The sequence below is a fragment of the Mauremys mutica genome, chromosome 4 (assembly GCF_020497125.1).
Source record: "Mauremys mutica isolate MM-2020 ecotype Southern chromosome 4, ASM2049712v1, whole genome shotgun sequence".
Taxonomy (NCBI): Eukaryota; Metazoa; Chordata; order Testudines; family Geoemydidae; genus Mauremys; species Mauremys mutica.
Window position 1 is genome coordinate 43,832,749 of NC_059075.1, and position 18,133 is coordinate 43,850,881.

Here is an 18,133-nt window from a genome sequence, read left to right on the forward strand (position 1 = left end):
TACTACTCCTAATTACTGAATATATTTTTCATAAAAATTAGCTTTGGCTTCCACCACACTAAGTACAATGTGACATACTCAGTGTGGAAAGGAAAAATTAAAGCTGACTCTTTTCTGATACTTTAACACACAGGCTGACTTCTTCCCCAGATGACTAAGCATTAACTGAGCTGACTAAGGAAAAAATGGCAATGCAGGATGCGTTTAGTATTCTGGAGGAGCACATTTGCAAACCATATTAGTATGCAGGGTTAAGAAATCCAGCTTCTACCTTTAACAAATTAATTTAATTATAAGCTTTGTGTGAGGTCTAGTTATTTTCTTTTCCCAATTAACCTATCCTCTTTTTTTTGGGGGGGGGGGGGAGAAGAAGGAGGAGGGCTTAGATAAGAAGTTATCCTGATTGTACCTAAAAGCTCACCATTTTCTGTTATATCAACATCCCAGTGGTTGTCTTCAGTGTGGTCTTCTCCTATTGCTATGCTCCAGTCTTTCATCTTCAATAAACATTCTGTCAATGACTAGATATTACCAAAAATAAATAAAATTAAAATCCAAAATGAAATATAGGCAGTGAAACTTTGATTACCACACTAAGTCACATTTTCAACCTTTTGATGTACTTTATTACTTTCTCATTAATGTATCAAATTAGCCTGCTAGCTATCTAGGATTCTACATGTTCCACTACTTACCCATTAAAACACAGGCAAGAAGCAGGACAACAGTGGGGCACCACTAAAGGCTCTTAATGATGCTCACTGGGATATCTGAAGAGTTCTGTATTTTTATACATATAAAGTGTCTGCAAAGTGAAGAATCTTTTAGACAAGTAATCCTATTTATTTCAAATTTTAGATTCTAGGAGTCTGTAGCCTTTGGACAGTGTCCCAATGGACTCGAATTCAAACCTCAATCTAAGCAGCTAAGAAAAAATAAGTTAATGCAAGAAGCAAATTGAGACAGCTTAGCATCTTCTCATCCTAATATTTAGCATCTCCTATAAACACAGTCAGTGTTAAATACAGCAGTTTACCTTGACTTGACTTTCCTTGTTTTTCAGAGCTTCCTCCATATCTGCTTTAGACGATTCAAACATTTTTGTTTGTTCATTTAGTTCACTAAATCGTTCACCCCATCCTTCAGCTTCTTGTAAAAGCTAAAAAAAGGTGTACTAGATCAATAAGACAATCTATCACAAGTTGAAAATCAAGAGTAATCACCCAGTGTTTTTCACATTTCAACAATAATTAGCCATATGTACACTGTACTCATAGGCAGCATATCTGGGGTGAGTGTCTTGAAACCCCACCACCACCACATGTCCATGAGAACTAAACAAAACTAAAGATTGTGTAATGTTGAAGAGCTTAACAGTGAAACATTTTATATTACTGTACTGTTCTCTAATTTATTAGACAGCTACACTAGCTGTCTAGTGAAATTAGTTACTAGGATATCTAAAAACAAGTTTAGCTGAATACTTCAATAAATATTTTAGATAAAACATACAGAATGTAAAGAAGCCAATTAAAATAAAATATTGAATTTTTGGCTAATAATCATCCAGATTCCTGGGAACAGGTTGAAGAGAAAAGACATTCATTTCCCACACACTCTCCTTAAGCTACAGCACTTGTTCCCCTTTCACCCTAACGAAGCTGTGAGAGGGAAGTGTACCATTAATTAATGTTTTTATTTATATCTTGGAAGTTCTCTATTGAGTAAAATAAATAGGGTAGCTATTTAATTCACCACATAACCCACAGATTTTTTCCTAACAATTATTTTTTTCCACTTAATACCATATGGTGAAAATATATTTTAAGGGACATGTTGCTGCTAATCAAAGTCATCAGTACTCTATGTAAGCAGACACTGAATACTAAAAATACTGTAACTAGCCTTTTGTTAATTAGAAGGGCAGCCAGGTTGTGAAGGTTTTGGGACTACATTAACAATTTTACAGGAATATTTCATTTTCAGAAGTGTCCTACAAAAAACAAGGAATAATTAGACTTTACATTTATTTTAACAAACTATGATTGCACTATGTCAGCTAATTAAACCACAGCTGCATATATTATAAGAACAAATTTGCTTCAGTTCTTATAAGAACAGCATATTTAATATAAAAACCTCAAGAAACTATTTCTCAGAATCTTTCAAAAGATTAATTTGCCTATTGTTCATCCTCCAGCTGGAATCTTTAAACATACCAGGTTTACAGAGTGGAGTGACTAATCAATTTTAATCAGACCAAGAACACTCGATTCTATGTAGCTGGCAGTTAAACAGGGGAACCCTGACGCAAGAATACTAGCAAGTCTAAATTTCAGCTTGCCAAAGATAAGCAATTCAAAGACATAATAAAACAGAGGTGATGTGTAAACTTGGAAGGATTAGATTTTTTTTTATCAGAAATCAGTAAAATGTCCATTTCACCATACACACAAAGCAAAGAAGATATTCCCATAGATAACAGAAATTTACAGAAAGCCAAAGAAAGAAAACTGTTGCTTAAGAAGAGAGTTTGATTTAAGGTTATTTACTTTGTATATCTTGACATGTGATGTTGACAATTAATATTTTAACAGTTAAAGCTTTTAAAAACTTTTTTAATCTTAACATCTGCTTTCATGAGATATTGTCTGATTCCCCCCATTTAAATTATCACACCCATGGGAAAATAGAAAAAAATGCTTAAAATAACCATTGATATTGTCCACCAAAATTATTTTTTAAAAAAAATTAATTCTGCTATACCTATTTATATCATAAAATAAAGTGACTGATAAGTCACCTAACACAGTATGTGCCCTTTCAAGTAATAAGTCATACGCTAGTCAAACTAGAGAAGTGAAAAATGAAGAGAAAGTTCATTATTCCAACACAGCTGTTATTACTAAATCCCCTTCACTGATAAGCAACTAAACTTTAAAAATACATTCTACATGAGTCAAAGAAACAGTGAACCAAAGCAGATTCTTGTACACCATAAGGATTACAGCAGACGGAAAGGACAAGGATTCTGCAGTGAGGTAAGGCAGTATGCTTTCCTAGCGTTCTAATTAGAAAAAAAAATTGTAATAAAATGTTTATAAACAGTTGTCTTGGTTCAAACTAAGATGTTTAATCCTGTCTTTGGCATATCATTAATCTATTCAGAGGGTAGCAGATCTGTTATCGTTATGGCGATGATGTGCCAGAGGATTATGACCCATCTGTGTAAAAGGACCAAAGAACAAAGTATGCCGATTTCCATTAACAAAACACACTTTTGTTAACTTTTGGTGAAAATGAAATTCCGTCTTTAAAAAAGGTAAGGAAAAAAAGACACAAATAAAAATAAAATAAAATAAAAAGAACTAAAAAGGGACGTATATGTTCTACTAAAGAAAACCAAATTATTTGCTTACAATGTTTTCATTGAGAAAAAAAAAAAGCAAGGCAGACAATTTCATTTTCTTTTCTGATTGGTCTATTAGTAAGGTCTTTTTTCCGCCCCAACAAGGAGTATACCAAATATGATACAAGAGTGAAAGAAGTTGCAGCATGCACTATTCATTAAAAATTTCAACACAAAACCCTAAGAATACCAGATGTCCTGGTCTTGAATGTGTCATGCAAGTTTATTTTACCTAGAAGGAATTACAAAATGATTACTGTAAAGGAGTCAATTATGACCTTATAAAAACTCTGCTAAAAACAGATTTTGATGTGTGTAAAATGATTAAATATAAAGTTACGTGATTTTCAGCATTTAGTATTGTCTTGCTTAAAGGTCCCTTTTTACAGAGGAGAAGCAGCAAAAGAACATCCTCATTCAAAGTCCTCTTGGGTTCAAAAAAGTGAACCAGCAACAAGGTATACATGTCACAAAGATAAAAGACACTGGTCTGTTCACTTTTTTAAATTAGGCACTGCTTCTCTGACCTTAGTACATTTTTTCAAGTACTGTAAAGGGTACAATTAGGAATAAAGACCAAAGGAATGGACTTAAAGCAAATAAAGTATATGAGAATAATTTTCTTCCAATGGTCTCCTCTTCTCCTTATAACCAAGTTACCTGATCCACTATCCTCTCTACTTCCAATCAACTACTACTCTGTTCACTCTTGCATACGACATGTTTGTCTGCTTTACCAACAACTTATATCAAAAAATGAATCTCATCTTCTATCACCATCACACTTCCACTCTCACTGTTGATAACAGAGCTTTGTGAGAATTAGAATTTCCCTCCCCTGGAAAATTCCACATTTCCAAAAATACTGTTCTGAATTAAAACAGAAAATCCGATATGAAAAGTTTTCTGTGGAACAATTTTCAAAAGATTCTATTTCAGAAGACCCAGGATGGAATTTTTTTAAATGGTCCCGGCAATCCGAGCACACCAGCTCTGCAGAAGCCCACCTGGTGTGCTGTGGTGAAGCCAGGAAGTCCTGGAGGCCCAGGTTCCCCAGCAGCTAACCAGGCTGGCTACCAAGAAGCCCTGGCTCTCAAGCTCCCCTCCAGGCAAGCTGCCAAGGAGCTGGGCAGCTGAGCAGGAAACCAGGTAAGTTTCTGGCAAACTGGTTTCTGTCAAAGTCTACATATTTCAGCAGAACATTTCAGTTTTGACTAATTGGCATTTTCGGATAAAAAATGTTTTGTTGGAACATTTCTGACCAGCTCTAGTTGATCATTCCAACATCTTACCATCACCCAGGCCTGAAACTTGTGTGTCATTCTAAACTCTATTCTCTTCTTTTCCACCATAAAGCTGAACCATTCCTCTTCTGGTTTACAGCAACTAAAAATCCTTGTTCACTGCCTGGATTCTCTCTTGCCTAACTACTCCAGTGCCCTCCTATCTGGCCTCCTCACTTCTTACACTGCTCTCCTCCATTCTATCCCAAATGCTACTACAGTAACAGTATTTTCCTCACCTGCCACTCTGCTAAGTTATTCTTCTATTTAAACCCTGTCTTTGTCATCTGTATCAAGTTCAAGCTTCTGATGGCCACTTTTGTGGGAGTACCTCAACTATGTACTTGCCTAAATCTTTATTCTCATTTCTTCCAAAACCTCTTTTTTCTCAGCAAAACCTTTTTCCATCCCCTTTGAATTCTTCTCTCAATATCTGCGTGTTGCTTTTTTTCCATGCTGCCCTTTATGGGTAGAACAAGTATTTCACACCTTACTTATTAAGCTTTCTTCTCTCTCATATACACATTCCATATAGCCTTTTGAGCAAGAGATCGATCCAAGGAAATTATTTAAAATAAGTTATTCCAACATAACAAGACTATATACACACACACACACACTTTTTATATATAAATAAAAATAAAAGAACATAGTATTCCTGGAAGGGGGGAGAGGGGGGAAAAGAGTGTGTGTACACACACTCTCCTGGATCATTTCGTTATGTTCAATTTGATGTTGGACTCCTCAGAGCAGGGATTATATCTTCAGTTATGTGGAAAGTGCCATGCATACCTACAATACTACATAACTAGGAAGAACGTACCTGTTTCTCGCTTTCCTGAAGATGACAGTTTTCCTGTATTGCATCTTGGACAGAGGTTTCAAGTCTCTCTTTATTAATGTGAAATACTTTTAATGTGGTCTTGGCCTAAATGAAATAGAAGAAAGTAAACTGCTTCAACAGTATATTTGAAGATCCAAAAGCTTGTTGCTGTTTACAATAAATTTTTTGGCAGTGTATGTTTTATAATTGTGTACTAACAAAATAAAGAGTAATTGTCCTTTTCAATTATTGGTAACTGCCACACTCTCTTGTAAAATTAATCAGCTACCACATACCAAAAAGTAGGACCGAGCCCTAGAAGACGAGTATTGATACTCATGTCAAGTCATTCCTGTGAGTATTTATTTGTGATGAAACAATTTTAGTAATTTATTTTCCTAATTTGAACAAAAACCTCAGATATTGGACTTACTTCTGCCACTTGTGACTGGATAGATTTTGCTTCATTTTCTAAAGACTCCATTCTTCTCTGTATTTCCACCATCTGCAAAGCCATAATATTTATTTTCATACAAGTTCTTCCAGAAGTTTGGCTAAAAAGTTTCAACCAAACTATTTTATGAGATAAAATGTTCAGTAAATGCTACTAAAATGTATTCCTGTAAAAATATTTATTTTTAAATTGTAAGGATTGTCTTTGCAGGCCTGACAATACCAGTTTTCTTTTCAAAGATTTTCCTTAAGGAAGATTTGACTGTACAATAGAGACATATGATTACATACTAATACCTTCTTTTTACCTTTCTTGTAACATACTGTTTCTTTTTACATGCTTATAATATGTATATTACATGCACTGTCTGAGATACTGGAGAACCATTAATTAATCCATTTTCCTAAAAGTATTTTAGGAAAGGATTTCCATATGCAGGGTATTTCTGCTGAGTGGGCCTCCAACTATTATATTTTAAAGCTTTTAAAAAAGTGTAAGTGTTCACTGAATTTAGCACTCTTACAAATCCCTTTGTCAATTAGTTCATAAAGTAACATCGCTAGCATCACAGACAAGGAAGAGACCATAATTCATAAGGGCTCTATGGTTGCTTTTATACAGCCCAATAAACAGCAGTTCTGTGGGCTTCCCTAATGATATAGCTAGAGAAGTTATTCTGAGAAGTACTTCTCCCTTGATAGGAACCACAAAATGCTGGTTTCAGCATTATCTACCCAAACAAGACTGTCCCCCACTTCCTGAATATCCCCAAGATGGAAGCAAGTTACTTTGGCTGACAATAAGCATCATCAATGGTAAACAGCACAATATTGTAGGGGAAGGCGAAGAAGGGGGAAAAACAAGATTAGCTGCTGATAAATGAGTCAAAAAACACTGAATTTTTGAAGGTTCTGCAAAAATGATTCCCCCCAGTCCAGCACAGAACGTTTTGTTTTCTAAATAAAAAGAAAGTTAAAATTCAGAGAACTTTCTCCACATCATACATTCTAAAGTTTATTTGGAAGCATTAAATAAACTGCAAAGAAAGTAAAAAAAAAATAAATCACTTAATTGTTAAACAAGTCTTTTCTTACCCTTGCTATCTAGGACATTCAACGTAAAGCTGTATCTTTAGCTCCTAAATACTTGCATGTTAGTTCCTGAACCTTAACTACCTGGGATTATCCCTTGAATTATTTTAAAAACAAATTTTAAAAGGAATGAAAAAACTGCCTTTTCAGTAGATGTCTTTTCAGAGAAATAACTCTGATTATACACAAACATAACATGTTCAGATTTTTAAAACCAAGTTATTTGAATATGATGAAAAAATGTTTTTTCTGAACCTTACCAAGTCATCCTGTTCTGATCGCTTTGACTTCTCTTCTTCCAGCTCTTTTTCTAAATTCTCTATTTCATCCTTGAGTGCAGTGTTTGACCTGTTCAGTTTTTCACAGGTTGCCTAAAACAAGTAATTTTGATAGTTAACCTATAGAAATGTACAGTTATAAAGTAATTAAATACAGGTGTGTATAGTGTATTTTTATGGAACACTTTAATAATCTACAGAGGTGCAATAAGGCCTCAGAAGTTAGATCTCCATGCAGCCTTGTTTAAAGTAGGGATTAAATCATGTACATATGAATAATCTTATTCCCAACCTTACAGCATTTAGTCCAAGTACAGAATGAATTTAAGTAAATTTATCAGTTTATTAGTTATATATTAATAGCCCCATGAGAAGAATGGGGAGACCAGGCTTTTTTGGAATCCTCTATCAAATAAATTTGATTTTTGAGATCTAAAAATTGATTCATTTCTAGATTATAGCAATATGCAAGACACATGCTATTTTAAGTTATTAATGTGCATTTTTGAATTAGAACTATTAGTCAATTTTGAAAATTTATGCTGCAAGTATTTTTTTTTCAAAATACTGTGGTACACATTTGATTCTGCATCAGTCATTTGAGGGGTTTGCATAACTATTTAACAGGATGTCACCTATGGGAAGCAGGTTGAGAACGCTATCTGCATAATTATTTGCTCCAAAATTAATTGCCCGCATAACTGATCCACTCCATAATTAATTCACTGCCTCACTTGGTGCTGGTTTGAGAAACCCTGGATTAGCAAAACAATTACACAGATTAAAAAAAAAAGTACACTTCTGACACCTTCAGTTTTTCCTGAAAAACCACTTTTAGTCTGTTTTTACCTCAATATGTGATGTATTTGTTGACTCTTTCAGAAGACTGGCATCCTTTAGAGATGATTCTAAGTCTTCATACTGAAAGGGATACTTGATATCAAAATGTATGTAAGATCAAAAATTGTTTTAAAAAATGAAATTAATTTATTATTAAGTTTAAAACATTAAGGGATGGATTTTTAAAAGTATTTAGGCACACTAGACATTAATTCCCAGTGGGTGTTCGTGGGATTTTCAGAAGGGCCTACATGCATCTTTAGGTGCCTAAGTATCTTTAAAAATTTGGCCCTAGGAAGGTTAGCACATAGAGCATAAAAGCAAGACATCTAGGAGTACATTTCCAATGCTGCGTACTGTACTATGATTTAAGAGCAGAATGCATTAAAATCAGTATCACATTTAAAAGAATTTGAACCGGGGGGGGGACACAAGAATTGCAAGATCATAATAAATATAAGCTTTTAATATTTAAGTTTAAATAAAGCTTCTGTTGATCAAAAAAACAACAATGGCTCAATATGCTAAAAACATACATTGGAGGAAGTGGAGAATAAAAATAAGAGTTACCTCTTTCTTGTGGAGACTAAGTTTTTCAAGAACTTCGCATTTCTCTTCAAGTAGTTCAGCAACTTTACTGGCAAGTTGTTTTTCCCTTCCTACAAAGAACAGTAGCTTCATTTTGAAACATTCAAGTTATTAAACACTATCATAAAAATAATTAAAAATTAACAGTGTAGCTAGAAACATACTCCACAGAAACAATAAGGAAAGTTAACTTACCTATATAAAGTCTGCTTCTAACCTGAAACAAAAAGAACAAGCACTGAAATTTGTCCTATTATGTTACACAGCATGCAAGGATACACTATTCAGTTTTTAGCCTCATCTTCTCTGCGTTCTTTATTTAATATTACGTTTACTTAATCTACAGTAACTGTAGTTCTTTGTGATGTTGTAGTCAGTGTGGATCCCACCATAGGTGCGCATTCATCTCACATATATGAAACTAAAGGTGTTTGAATAGCAGTGTCTGTTGCGGCTGCGCACAAGTTCTGTGCCTCCTCATGCTCCCATACGAGTCCATAAAGGGTGGGACCACCACAACCCTCCTCCACCCACCACCAATTCCCTTGCCATTTAAAGCAGTGATAGCTGAGGAATCTGAAAAGCAGGTGGGTTGTGGGATCCATGCTATGTTCATCTTGAAGAACAAGAGTTACTACAGGATAAGTAATATTCTCTCTTTTTTGAGTATTCATTAGTGTGGATCCCACTGTACGTGACTCACGAGCAATATTATCCCCAGATAACAGAAGTGAGACGTTTCATTTGCATCAAACAGTGACTGAAGTACTGCTCCTGAACTTGGTATCTGACCCAGATGGCATGCCTACAGCATGTTTAACAAAAGTCAGTGGGTTGCTCCATATTGCAGATCTCAAAGACTGACAGGCAGAAGATGCTGCCAGTTCTCTGGTCGAGTATGCCTTGAGTTTGGAGGGAGAGCATGTAGCTTTTTCTCCAGGTGTTGAGGGAGGTTTCAGAAAAAAGAATGGCAAGGTAACTGATTCTTCAGGTGGAATTGTGAGACTGGCTAAGGGATGAACTGGGGTGTGGTCTCAGTACCACCTTGTCTATATGGAAGGATGTGCAAAGTGTAGAGTTGACACCTGTCCAGATTTCCCCAGGATCATTTCTCCTCTCCCCCACCCCACCCCCTTCTCAGGTAGCTGTCCTGAGAAATCTGGAAGAGTGCTCAGTATACACTACCAACTGCCCATTTGGATGGGCTAAGGATCATCTCAGATGTCCTGTATTTTTGTACCTCAGAGGTGGCAACCCTAGTAAGGTGGTCTGGCCATGAGGGCTTGGAGCTCAGTGACTCCCCATGCTGAGGTGATGGCAACCAGAAAGAAAGTTTTGATGGTAAAGAAATGTACTGAACAATCTGACAGTGGTTCTAAAGGAGTCAACCTTTGGAACTCGTTGCCAGGGGATGCAGTGAAGGCCAACAGTATAACTGGGTTTAAAAAAAAATTAGCCAAGTTCATGGAGGATAGTTTATCATTAGCTAAGATGGTCAGGGATGAAACCCCATGCTCTATGTGTCCCTAAACCTTTGACTGCCAGAAGCTAGGACTGGTTCACAGAGGATGGATCACTCAATAATTGCCCTGTTCTGTTCATTCCCTTTGAAGCATCTGGCACTGGCCACTGTTTGACGTCAGGATACTGGGCTACATGGACCATAAGACTGGCCATATAGGATCACATCTATGTTCTTATGAGTCTCTAGGAGTTTTAGGAGGACAATGCTGAGGGCCCACCTGGGAGTCAGTCTAACCAGAGAGTAAATATGAAGGAGGCCCTTGAGGAAATGTTGATATTGTCAAATATCAGATCCAGATCAGTACCAGAGCGTGACACACCAATACTGCTGCAAGGTGGACTTAAGTGAGAGAGATAAATGCTAGTCCAGCATGTTTCAGGTGCAGCAGATAGTCAGGGAGCTTCAATATCAAGGCCTCTACTGGGTCTAGATCATGTTGGGCTGTCCATATGAAAAATCTTTGCCATTTTGAGGAGCAAGTATTCCTAATGGAAGGTTTCCCATTTTGTAGGAGGACTTCCCAAATCTATAGGCAGCAGTTTCTGCCAACAGTGCTCAGTAAAGTTATTAACACTTTGAACCACATCTTCAAATACAGGAATCACTACATTTACCACTGAAATGCAGCTACTTCTTATGCACAGTACTGTAGCTACTTAAAATCAAACAGACACTACACTGTAGTTTAGGTCAGCAAGTTAAGAAAATTTAATCCATTTTGAACTGTAGGGATAATTTAGGATATTACTACTCTGATTGGAATTTAACCAGCACAAAGGACAAAGGTTGCACAAGCGTCATTAGATTTTCAATAAGTTTGTGTGGCCAAGAATCTCCATATTATGTTCCTCTAAAAGAACAGTGCTCCCCAGCAACACGTTGAGACATTGGTTCAGTAGTGCAACATACTAAATCACCAATAACACTTCCTGAAGCATCCTGAACTTTTCTAGGCAGTCTCCCATGCAAGTTGGGCCTGCTCCTACTTATCCTGCAAGATATGACAAGATCACAATCCTAGCTGGTATAGCTATAACCAAATATAGTGAAGTACCAAGGGGGAGGGATAGCTCAGTGGTTTGAGCATTGGCCTGCTAAACCCAGGGTTGTGAATTCAATCCTTGAGGGGGCCATTTAGGGAACTAGGGTAAAAATCTGGGGATTGGTCCTGCTTTGAGCAGGGAGTTGGACTAGATGACCTCCTGAGGTCCCTTCCAACCCTAGTATAGTATTCTATGACATATGGGAGTAAAAATACCCACAAAATGCTTAAGGAATAAATGGGAAACTAAAACATGCATATGTTATTTTGGAAGCTGGCTTTGAAAATTTGTCCCATAAAATGAGAAAGTAGAAAAGGGGAAATTTTATCACTTTAATTTAATTTGCTTTTATAAGGTGAATATGCATTTCACATTAAAAGCAACATTCTTTGAGCAAACAGCAAACCACTAAGGACCTTGACAAGAAAGCAACTACCCAATTTTCCTACAGTTTCAAAGAAAATATCATCAACTGTATGACCAGTTGACTTAAAACTCTATTGTAACACTGGCAAACCAGATCAGATCAGGGCCTCAGGCCAATTCACTTGTATGTTAGTGTAGATCAAAGCAATTATTAATATGTAAGTGTGTATTCAGATATTTAAACTTCATGGAAATTAATAGGTTATTAGTTATATAGTTCTCACTTATCTATTCCTGTTATAATGTAACAGCAAACATTTACATGTATGTATGACCCTGTAACTAAATTACCTATCAAAGAAATCTTATGAAATGCTAATGAAGGACTTAAGGACTTTAACAGAATATGCTAATTTCAAAGCAAGTCAAGGACTCCAAGTGCATTCCTCACTATCTGTCATCAAAGGGGAAAAACACAAATAAACAAAAAAAAAATAAAATAAAAAATAAATAAATAAAAAACCAACAACGTGGGTCCAGACACTGTCAGCTAGCTAGTAAAGGAGATATAAAAGATGGATTCAAGGAAAGATCCTTCATCTCTGGACTGTTTGGATTCTAACAAGGCAGAATAACTGAACAAGAAGAAATTATGATTGCAAGACGGAGAATCCCAGAGTTATTCTGGGTAGCCTTGAAGGACTTTTGGGAAATTGGCAGTTTATTACAACACTGACACCATCTGGAGTGACAAACTGTGATTTACTCATATTTTATCTGCTTTAACCTCTCAATAACTCTCATGCTTTTTTCTTACCTAATAAACCAATAATTAGTTTACTACAGAATTGGCTGCCAGCGTTATCTTTGGTTTAAGGTCTGGAGTACCAATTGATCTGGGGTGACTCTTGGGACTGGGAGAAACTTGATGTGGGGGGATTTTAGGTTTAAATAATCTTTTATCACAAGTTCAGTTTGTCTGGGTGGTAAGACAAACTGGAGAGTCTAGGGGACTGTCTGTACTCAATGGCTAGACAGGTAGAGTGATCCAGGAGTTCACATTTGTTACTGGTTTAGTGAAATCTAATTATAAAACAGACCACCAGTTTGGGGTGTCTGCCCTGAGAGTGAGGGACTCACAGTTGTGAACCACTCCAGACAGTGACACACCTATTTCACTTAAAAAGTTCAAACTGATGTAATGACAATTTTAACCTTTTTTTTTTAAATGCAAACCATCTACATAACTCTGTACGTCATTTTGGATACTTACTGATTGATAACTCCTACACAGAAACAGTAAGACTGTAAAAACTCCAACAACTGCAGCACAAATCACTATTTCCCATGGGAAACCATAAAGATCAGGACCAGGTCTCATATCTTCAGGCAACGCTGCCACAACCTAATAAAAAAAAAATCAAGCAGCAAAGTCTGAGTGGTTAAAAAAAGGGACAGATTACCTGTTATTTTTTACAAATGCAGATATTACTTATTGTTTACTGAGTCAACTGTAAAAGCAGTAAAGAATCCTGTGGCACCTTATAGACTAACAGATGTTTTGGAGCATGAGCTTTCGTGGGTGAATGAATGCCCACTTCGTCGGAAAAACGAAGTCAACTGTGAGACTATAAGACTCTTTGTATATTTACTTTTTCAAAACCCTGAGAAGTAGCAAATGTTGTCAGAAGACTTTTATTTGGTTTTAAAATCTTTTGTTTATTTAGCAATCAGTGTATAATATAACCGAAGACACATATGGTGTGTTGAACTAGAACAGACACAGCTTTTCAAGTTTTCATTCTGAACTTGTTGTTTAGGGAAAGGGTCCTTCTTGAGATAGTTTATATGTAAAAGTAAGTGTCAGCACTAAAATAAAAAATATTTACCACATAGTTGATGGACAATTTATAGTGACAGCTAAAGAGATGCAAATAATTTATCTGATTGACTAAAACACAGCATAAGTATGTTTTATAAAATAAAAGTAGTGGTTCAATGTAGTTTACCACATAAAGGATCATGATTTGCATGATCTGAGGTCTACATTATTTGTAAATAGATATATATACACATTATTTTCTAAACAAAACAAAAAACAACCTGCTTAATGCAGCTCACCTTTCCATATACAACTATTAGTGTATAATATTATATTCACTAAGCAGAAAAATCTTAAGCTTTGAGACTTTCAAGCAAAGGTGCTCAGTCTGCACTTGGAAAGAGCATCATTAGGCTTCCTTTGATATTATTAAAAGGACAATATAAGCATGTTTTCCTTCCATATTTGAGACTATATTTCCTAATTTCACAGACATTAAAAATGCTTTGAATTTAACAAGCCCTATGCCTCCTCTCAACCAAACCTCACTATGTTTCCATTCCATTATTGTGCCCGTCTCATCTTGATTCTCCCTAAACACTGTCATGATCCCGGGTCCTGCAAGCTTGCCGACTTGGCCCCAACCCAGACACCTGACTTTTCTCGCAAAATGTAAGCTATCAGACGACCAGTTTCGCAGCAGATTAGCTCCGTGTAAAGGACAAAACGCAGGCTCTGGTGAGTGGGTCACTGAAGCACAGAGTAACGTTGTTTATCGCAGTGAAGCAGCTTTCGTGTTACGAAAATCCTCCCACCCTCAGAGATCTCCAGCGAGTCACAAATCACACCCACCCCAACCCGCACCTCAGTGCCTGTTGAGAGCAAAAACCCCAAGGCCGACTTGCCTGGGCGGCTTTTAGCGCGACCTGGGGAAGTTTCACAACTGAAGGGTCCAGGAGAACAAGGCCGCAAATCAGCCCCGTCCTCTGACTCCCCGGGGCCCCAGCCCCACAAGACGGGCAGCCCCGGACACCCCCACGGGAGCAGAGCCCCAGCTCCCGGGCCGGGGAGCTCGCTGCTGCCGCCCCCCCGCACTCACGCTCCGCGCTCGCTCCAGGGCCAGCCCGCAGAAGCGCTGCGCTGTCTCTCGGAAGCCGGGCCACAGGCCCGCGGCTGCAGCCTCCGGAGCCTCCTGCCGGCTCTCCCCGGCGGCCATCTTACAGCGGCAGCAGCTGCTCACGCTCTGGGCGGCGGCGGCGGCAGCAGCAGCAGGTAGAGGCGAGGGGGCAACCGGCGCTCATGGCCCATCGCCGGCAACAGGCGCAAGAACCCCAGCAGCGCCCACGCAGTTTCCTGCCGGCACCAGCCTGACAACCAAGCGGGCCGTACCACCGCCCCGGAGAGGGGAGCGGGGCGAGACCACAGCTCAGCAAGTGGGACTGCACCACTGTCCCAAAAGCACAGGCGGAGCCAGGCGGCACCATTCCGGGGGGACAGCGGGGATGAACGGCTAGACCAGAAGAACGCACGGGAAAGAAGGGGACGGCGGCACCACTGTGTGACACAAGCGGGGGGGGGCGGGAGCCAGAGGTTGTCACTGAGCCCCGCGTGCTGGGTACCGCGTTCTCCGCATTAGCCGGCCGGCCGGCGCCCCCCTCCCCCCCCGCCGCCCATTGTGCGCACCGGGGGGGGGCAGGGCACGGCCACAGGACACCCCGCACGTCGGGACCTGCAGATTCCAGGGGGCCCCCCGCCCCCCCTCCTCGAACGTCAGACGAGAGGTGTCTCTTTATCCTCCATTTTAGGAACACTGGGGGCAGGCTCCTGAGGAGATGCCAACGTGTGCCCCCGTTTGGGGCCGGGCAAGACACTGGCAGCCCTGCAGTAGCACAAGTCATGTTAGCAGTATTGTACTGGGCAGGGCCAGGGAAACACAAGCAACCTGTAACAAGTCTTCACTCCAAGTCAGGGGGAGGGCCATTGCCACCATGCCTTGTGACTCACTAAAAGTCATTCACAAGATGCCCGTGTCAGTTACTTGCAGTTTGTTCTATAACAAATTCCTTCCAGGGACCAAGGGAGTTAGATTTATATATTTATTGGGCTTTTGGGGTCTTAACCTCTGTCTTTTTTTCTCCCCACTAATATTGTCAATAATCCCACATCCCAGTGGCCAACTTAAAAAGGCTACATGCAGTTGTCTTTAGAGCCTATCAAACTAATATTTAGCTTCTAAAATAAATCATTGGAGAGCACTGAAAGGCACTTCACCCCCCACAGTGCTCCTAGCCTGAGAAGGTAGGAACTTGAGCTCAAATCCTCTGTTTAGAGGCACAATGTGCTGTTAACTAGACTGCTAGCCTAACCTAAAATTTGGTTGTTTAAACATTTCACACACAAATGTATTCCCTCACAAGCAAAACAAGGCCTAGACCCTGCTTTATCCAAGCTGTTGTTACCCATCTTGCCTGCTGAACTTCAGGAAATGAACCCCCGTGTCAGCCAATGAGAGTTTGGGGAGAATATTCTCCCCAATGCCTAGTGCAACTTTATATACAGGAAGCAAAAAAGAAAGGGAAAAAATCAGGGGAGTGTGTGGGGAAACAACAATTAAACTAAGCAAATATGGTGTGAGGATTAAGAAAAAAGTAAAGGAGAAATGGAAGGACCCAATTTGAACACCCCATTCTGAAAATATTTCCTTTCCAACAGAGTTACTGCACATCTTCAAACACTTATCATACCCATACCCTAATGTAGCTAAACTCTACCAAATGCTGACTCTGGACTGTTAAAATCTCAAGCTAGTGCAAAGAGCCCTTCATAGGCAGATGTTAGAAATTCTACACTTAACTCCAGAGGTTGTTGGAAACTGCTGTTTCAGGTGGAAATGTTTGAACACAGTTGGCTTGGTATTTATAACTTACAATGTAAACAGAATCCTTTCCTCACAAACTAATATAGCCCACTTACCTTTCAAACATTTAAAGAGATACAATTCAGAATAAAAACAAGATAGAAAGTAATTAAAGAAACAAAGGAGAGATTATCCCACAACCGTACAGGTTTAGAAGTATTTCCATGGCAATCTCACAATCATTCCATTTTGACATGTACCATGTAGTACTCAGTGGATATAGAACCAATCTCTTCTTAGCTAGACTTTAACTACTTGTACTGAAACTTACCCCTTCCTTTGTTTTGGATGTTTCCATTTGTGAATCAAATATTGTAATCACATAGCAAACACTTCTATAAAAACTATGAGCATAACAAGATCCCTAGTTTCTTAAGGGAAGTTCCTGATCCAGTCAGAGAGACATCCTGCACTGGTATGTTTCCAAATGGAGAGATCCTGTTTTGACATTTCTGCAGTCAAACGAGGGGGGGCCAGAGGTGGATTAACGACTAACAACAAAGTTTCTCATTTCATGGCACATCATGTCTCCTTTCTTTTGTAAATATAAATTAATTGACACTATGTGTTTTTTAAATTCCAATAAAAAGAAATGTTATATTAGGAAGTCTAATATATACATTACTTATTTTTTTATAAAAGGTAAAGTACACCTTTTAAAAATCTGACCATATTGTGGGCCTGTAATACCACATGTAGGTATTACACACTGAAACACAGAGGCTGCAGAAAACACTGATAAGCCATATCCTAGCTACGTGGCATTGTACTTTTATTTATTTCATTATTTCTGTAACTTGATTTCTATATTCTATTGGAATTCTTTTCATTATAATTATGTTTGTAAATCCCAGCTTTTATAAAGTTTGACTCAGTCATCCTTTGTATGCAGCAACATATGCAATTTGCATCTTTTACTGTGAAAATCTAAGAGGAAGGAAAAAGGCAATACAAGGTAGCTGTTGGTACCTAATGATATACATGGAAATTTTAAAGTAGCCATTTTATTTGTAGTGAACAATAAAAATTTGATTTTTAACGTAGCCTGTAAAGCGTGAATACTCTATGTATCCCAATTAGCCACTGAAGTCTTAATTTCTAAAGAGAACAAATTATTCATGTTTCTCTCTCATGGTTCATGTACCGGTATTTGCCAGAACATACAGGGATAAATTATAAGCATGTAAATAATCCCAGTGTGTCTCAAACTTTAAGACCTTGATTATACCACATCTGAACCTCAAAATTTCTTGGCATATGACCTCTTCAGATATGATTCTCGTATTTGTGCCTCAAGAGTTCCAATGTCTCTGCCTTCCTCAACACCCCTTTGCCACCAAGGGGTTTCTTAGAAATTTACATCCATGATGTCCTCCTTACTTTGCCCCACCCCATCCCATTTATCTTTCAATCCATAATATTCTCCCTTTACTTGTCAAATTCCCACATCCTCTGTCTTCCTCTGAACCTCCAAATACCCTTTCAATTCCTTCAGTTATCCCTGTCTTCACCCCCTTTGCTTTGTTTCTCCCAAATATCCCTCTCCAATTGCCCATGTCTCTGCCTACCCCTTCCCACCTTCCCTTTTCACGCCTTTCCCACCCAGTTTCTGCCCCACCTTCCCTGCTATCTTTAGATTCTTGCACTACAGCTCCCTTACCAAGCTCACAGCCTTCCCTTACTCTCAGACCTTC

General features: G+C 38.5%; 1 protein-coding gene across 5 annotated transcripts in view; it reads right to left on the reverse strand.

Moving 5' to 3' along the window:
* Window positions 1-18,133, reverse strand: part of MIA2 (MIA SH3 domain ER export factor 2) — a 58,781-nt gene that overhangs the window by 23,308 nt on the left and 17,340 nt on the right. For 2 of the 5 annotated variants that reach the window (XM_045014251.1, XM_045014248.1), the window contains 9 exons: window positions 12,974-13,105; window positions 8,962-8,983; window positions 8,749-8,837; window positions 8,188-8,259; window positions 7,321-7,431; window positions 5,949-6,020; window positions 5,516-5,620; window positions 1,037-1,159; window positions 410-521 (listed from right to left, as the gene is read on the reverse strand). In XM_045014251.1, the coding sequence (XP_044870186.1) occupies window positions 410-521; window positions 1,037-1,159; window positions 5,516-5,620; window positions 5,949-6,020; window positions 7,321-7,431; window positions 8,188-8,259; window positions 8,749-8,837; window positions 8,962-8,983; window positions 12,974-13,105 (838 nt within the window). Of the gene's footprint in view, window positions 1-409; window positions 522-1,036; window positions 1,160-5,515; window positions 5,621-5,948; window positions 6,021-7,320; window positions 7,432-8,187; window positions 8,260-8,748; window positions 8,838-8,961; window positions 8,984-12,973; window positions 13,106-14,621; window positions 14,949-16,710; window positions 16,835-18,133 lie in introns of those variants that run through there. The other 3 variants (XM_045014253.1, XM_045014252.1, XM_045014249.1) reach the window with 3 other exon arrangements.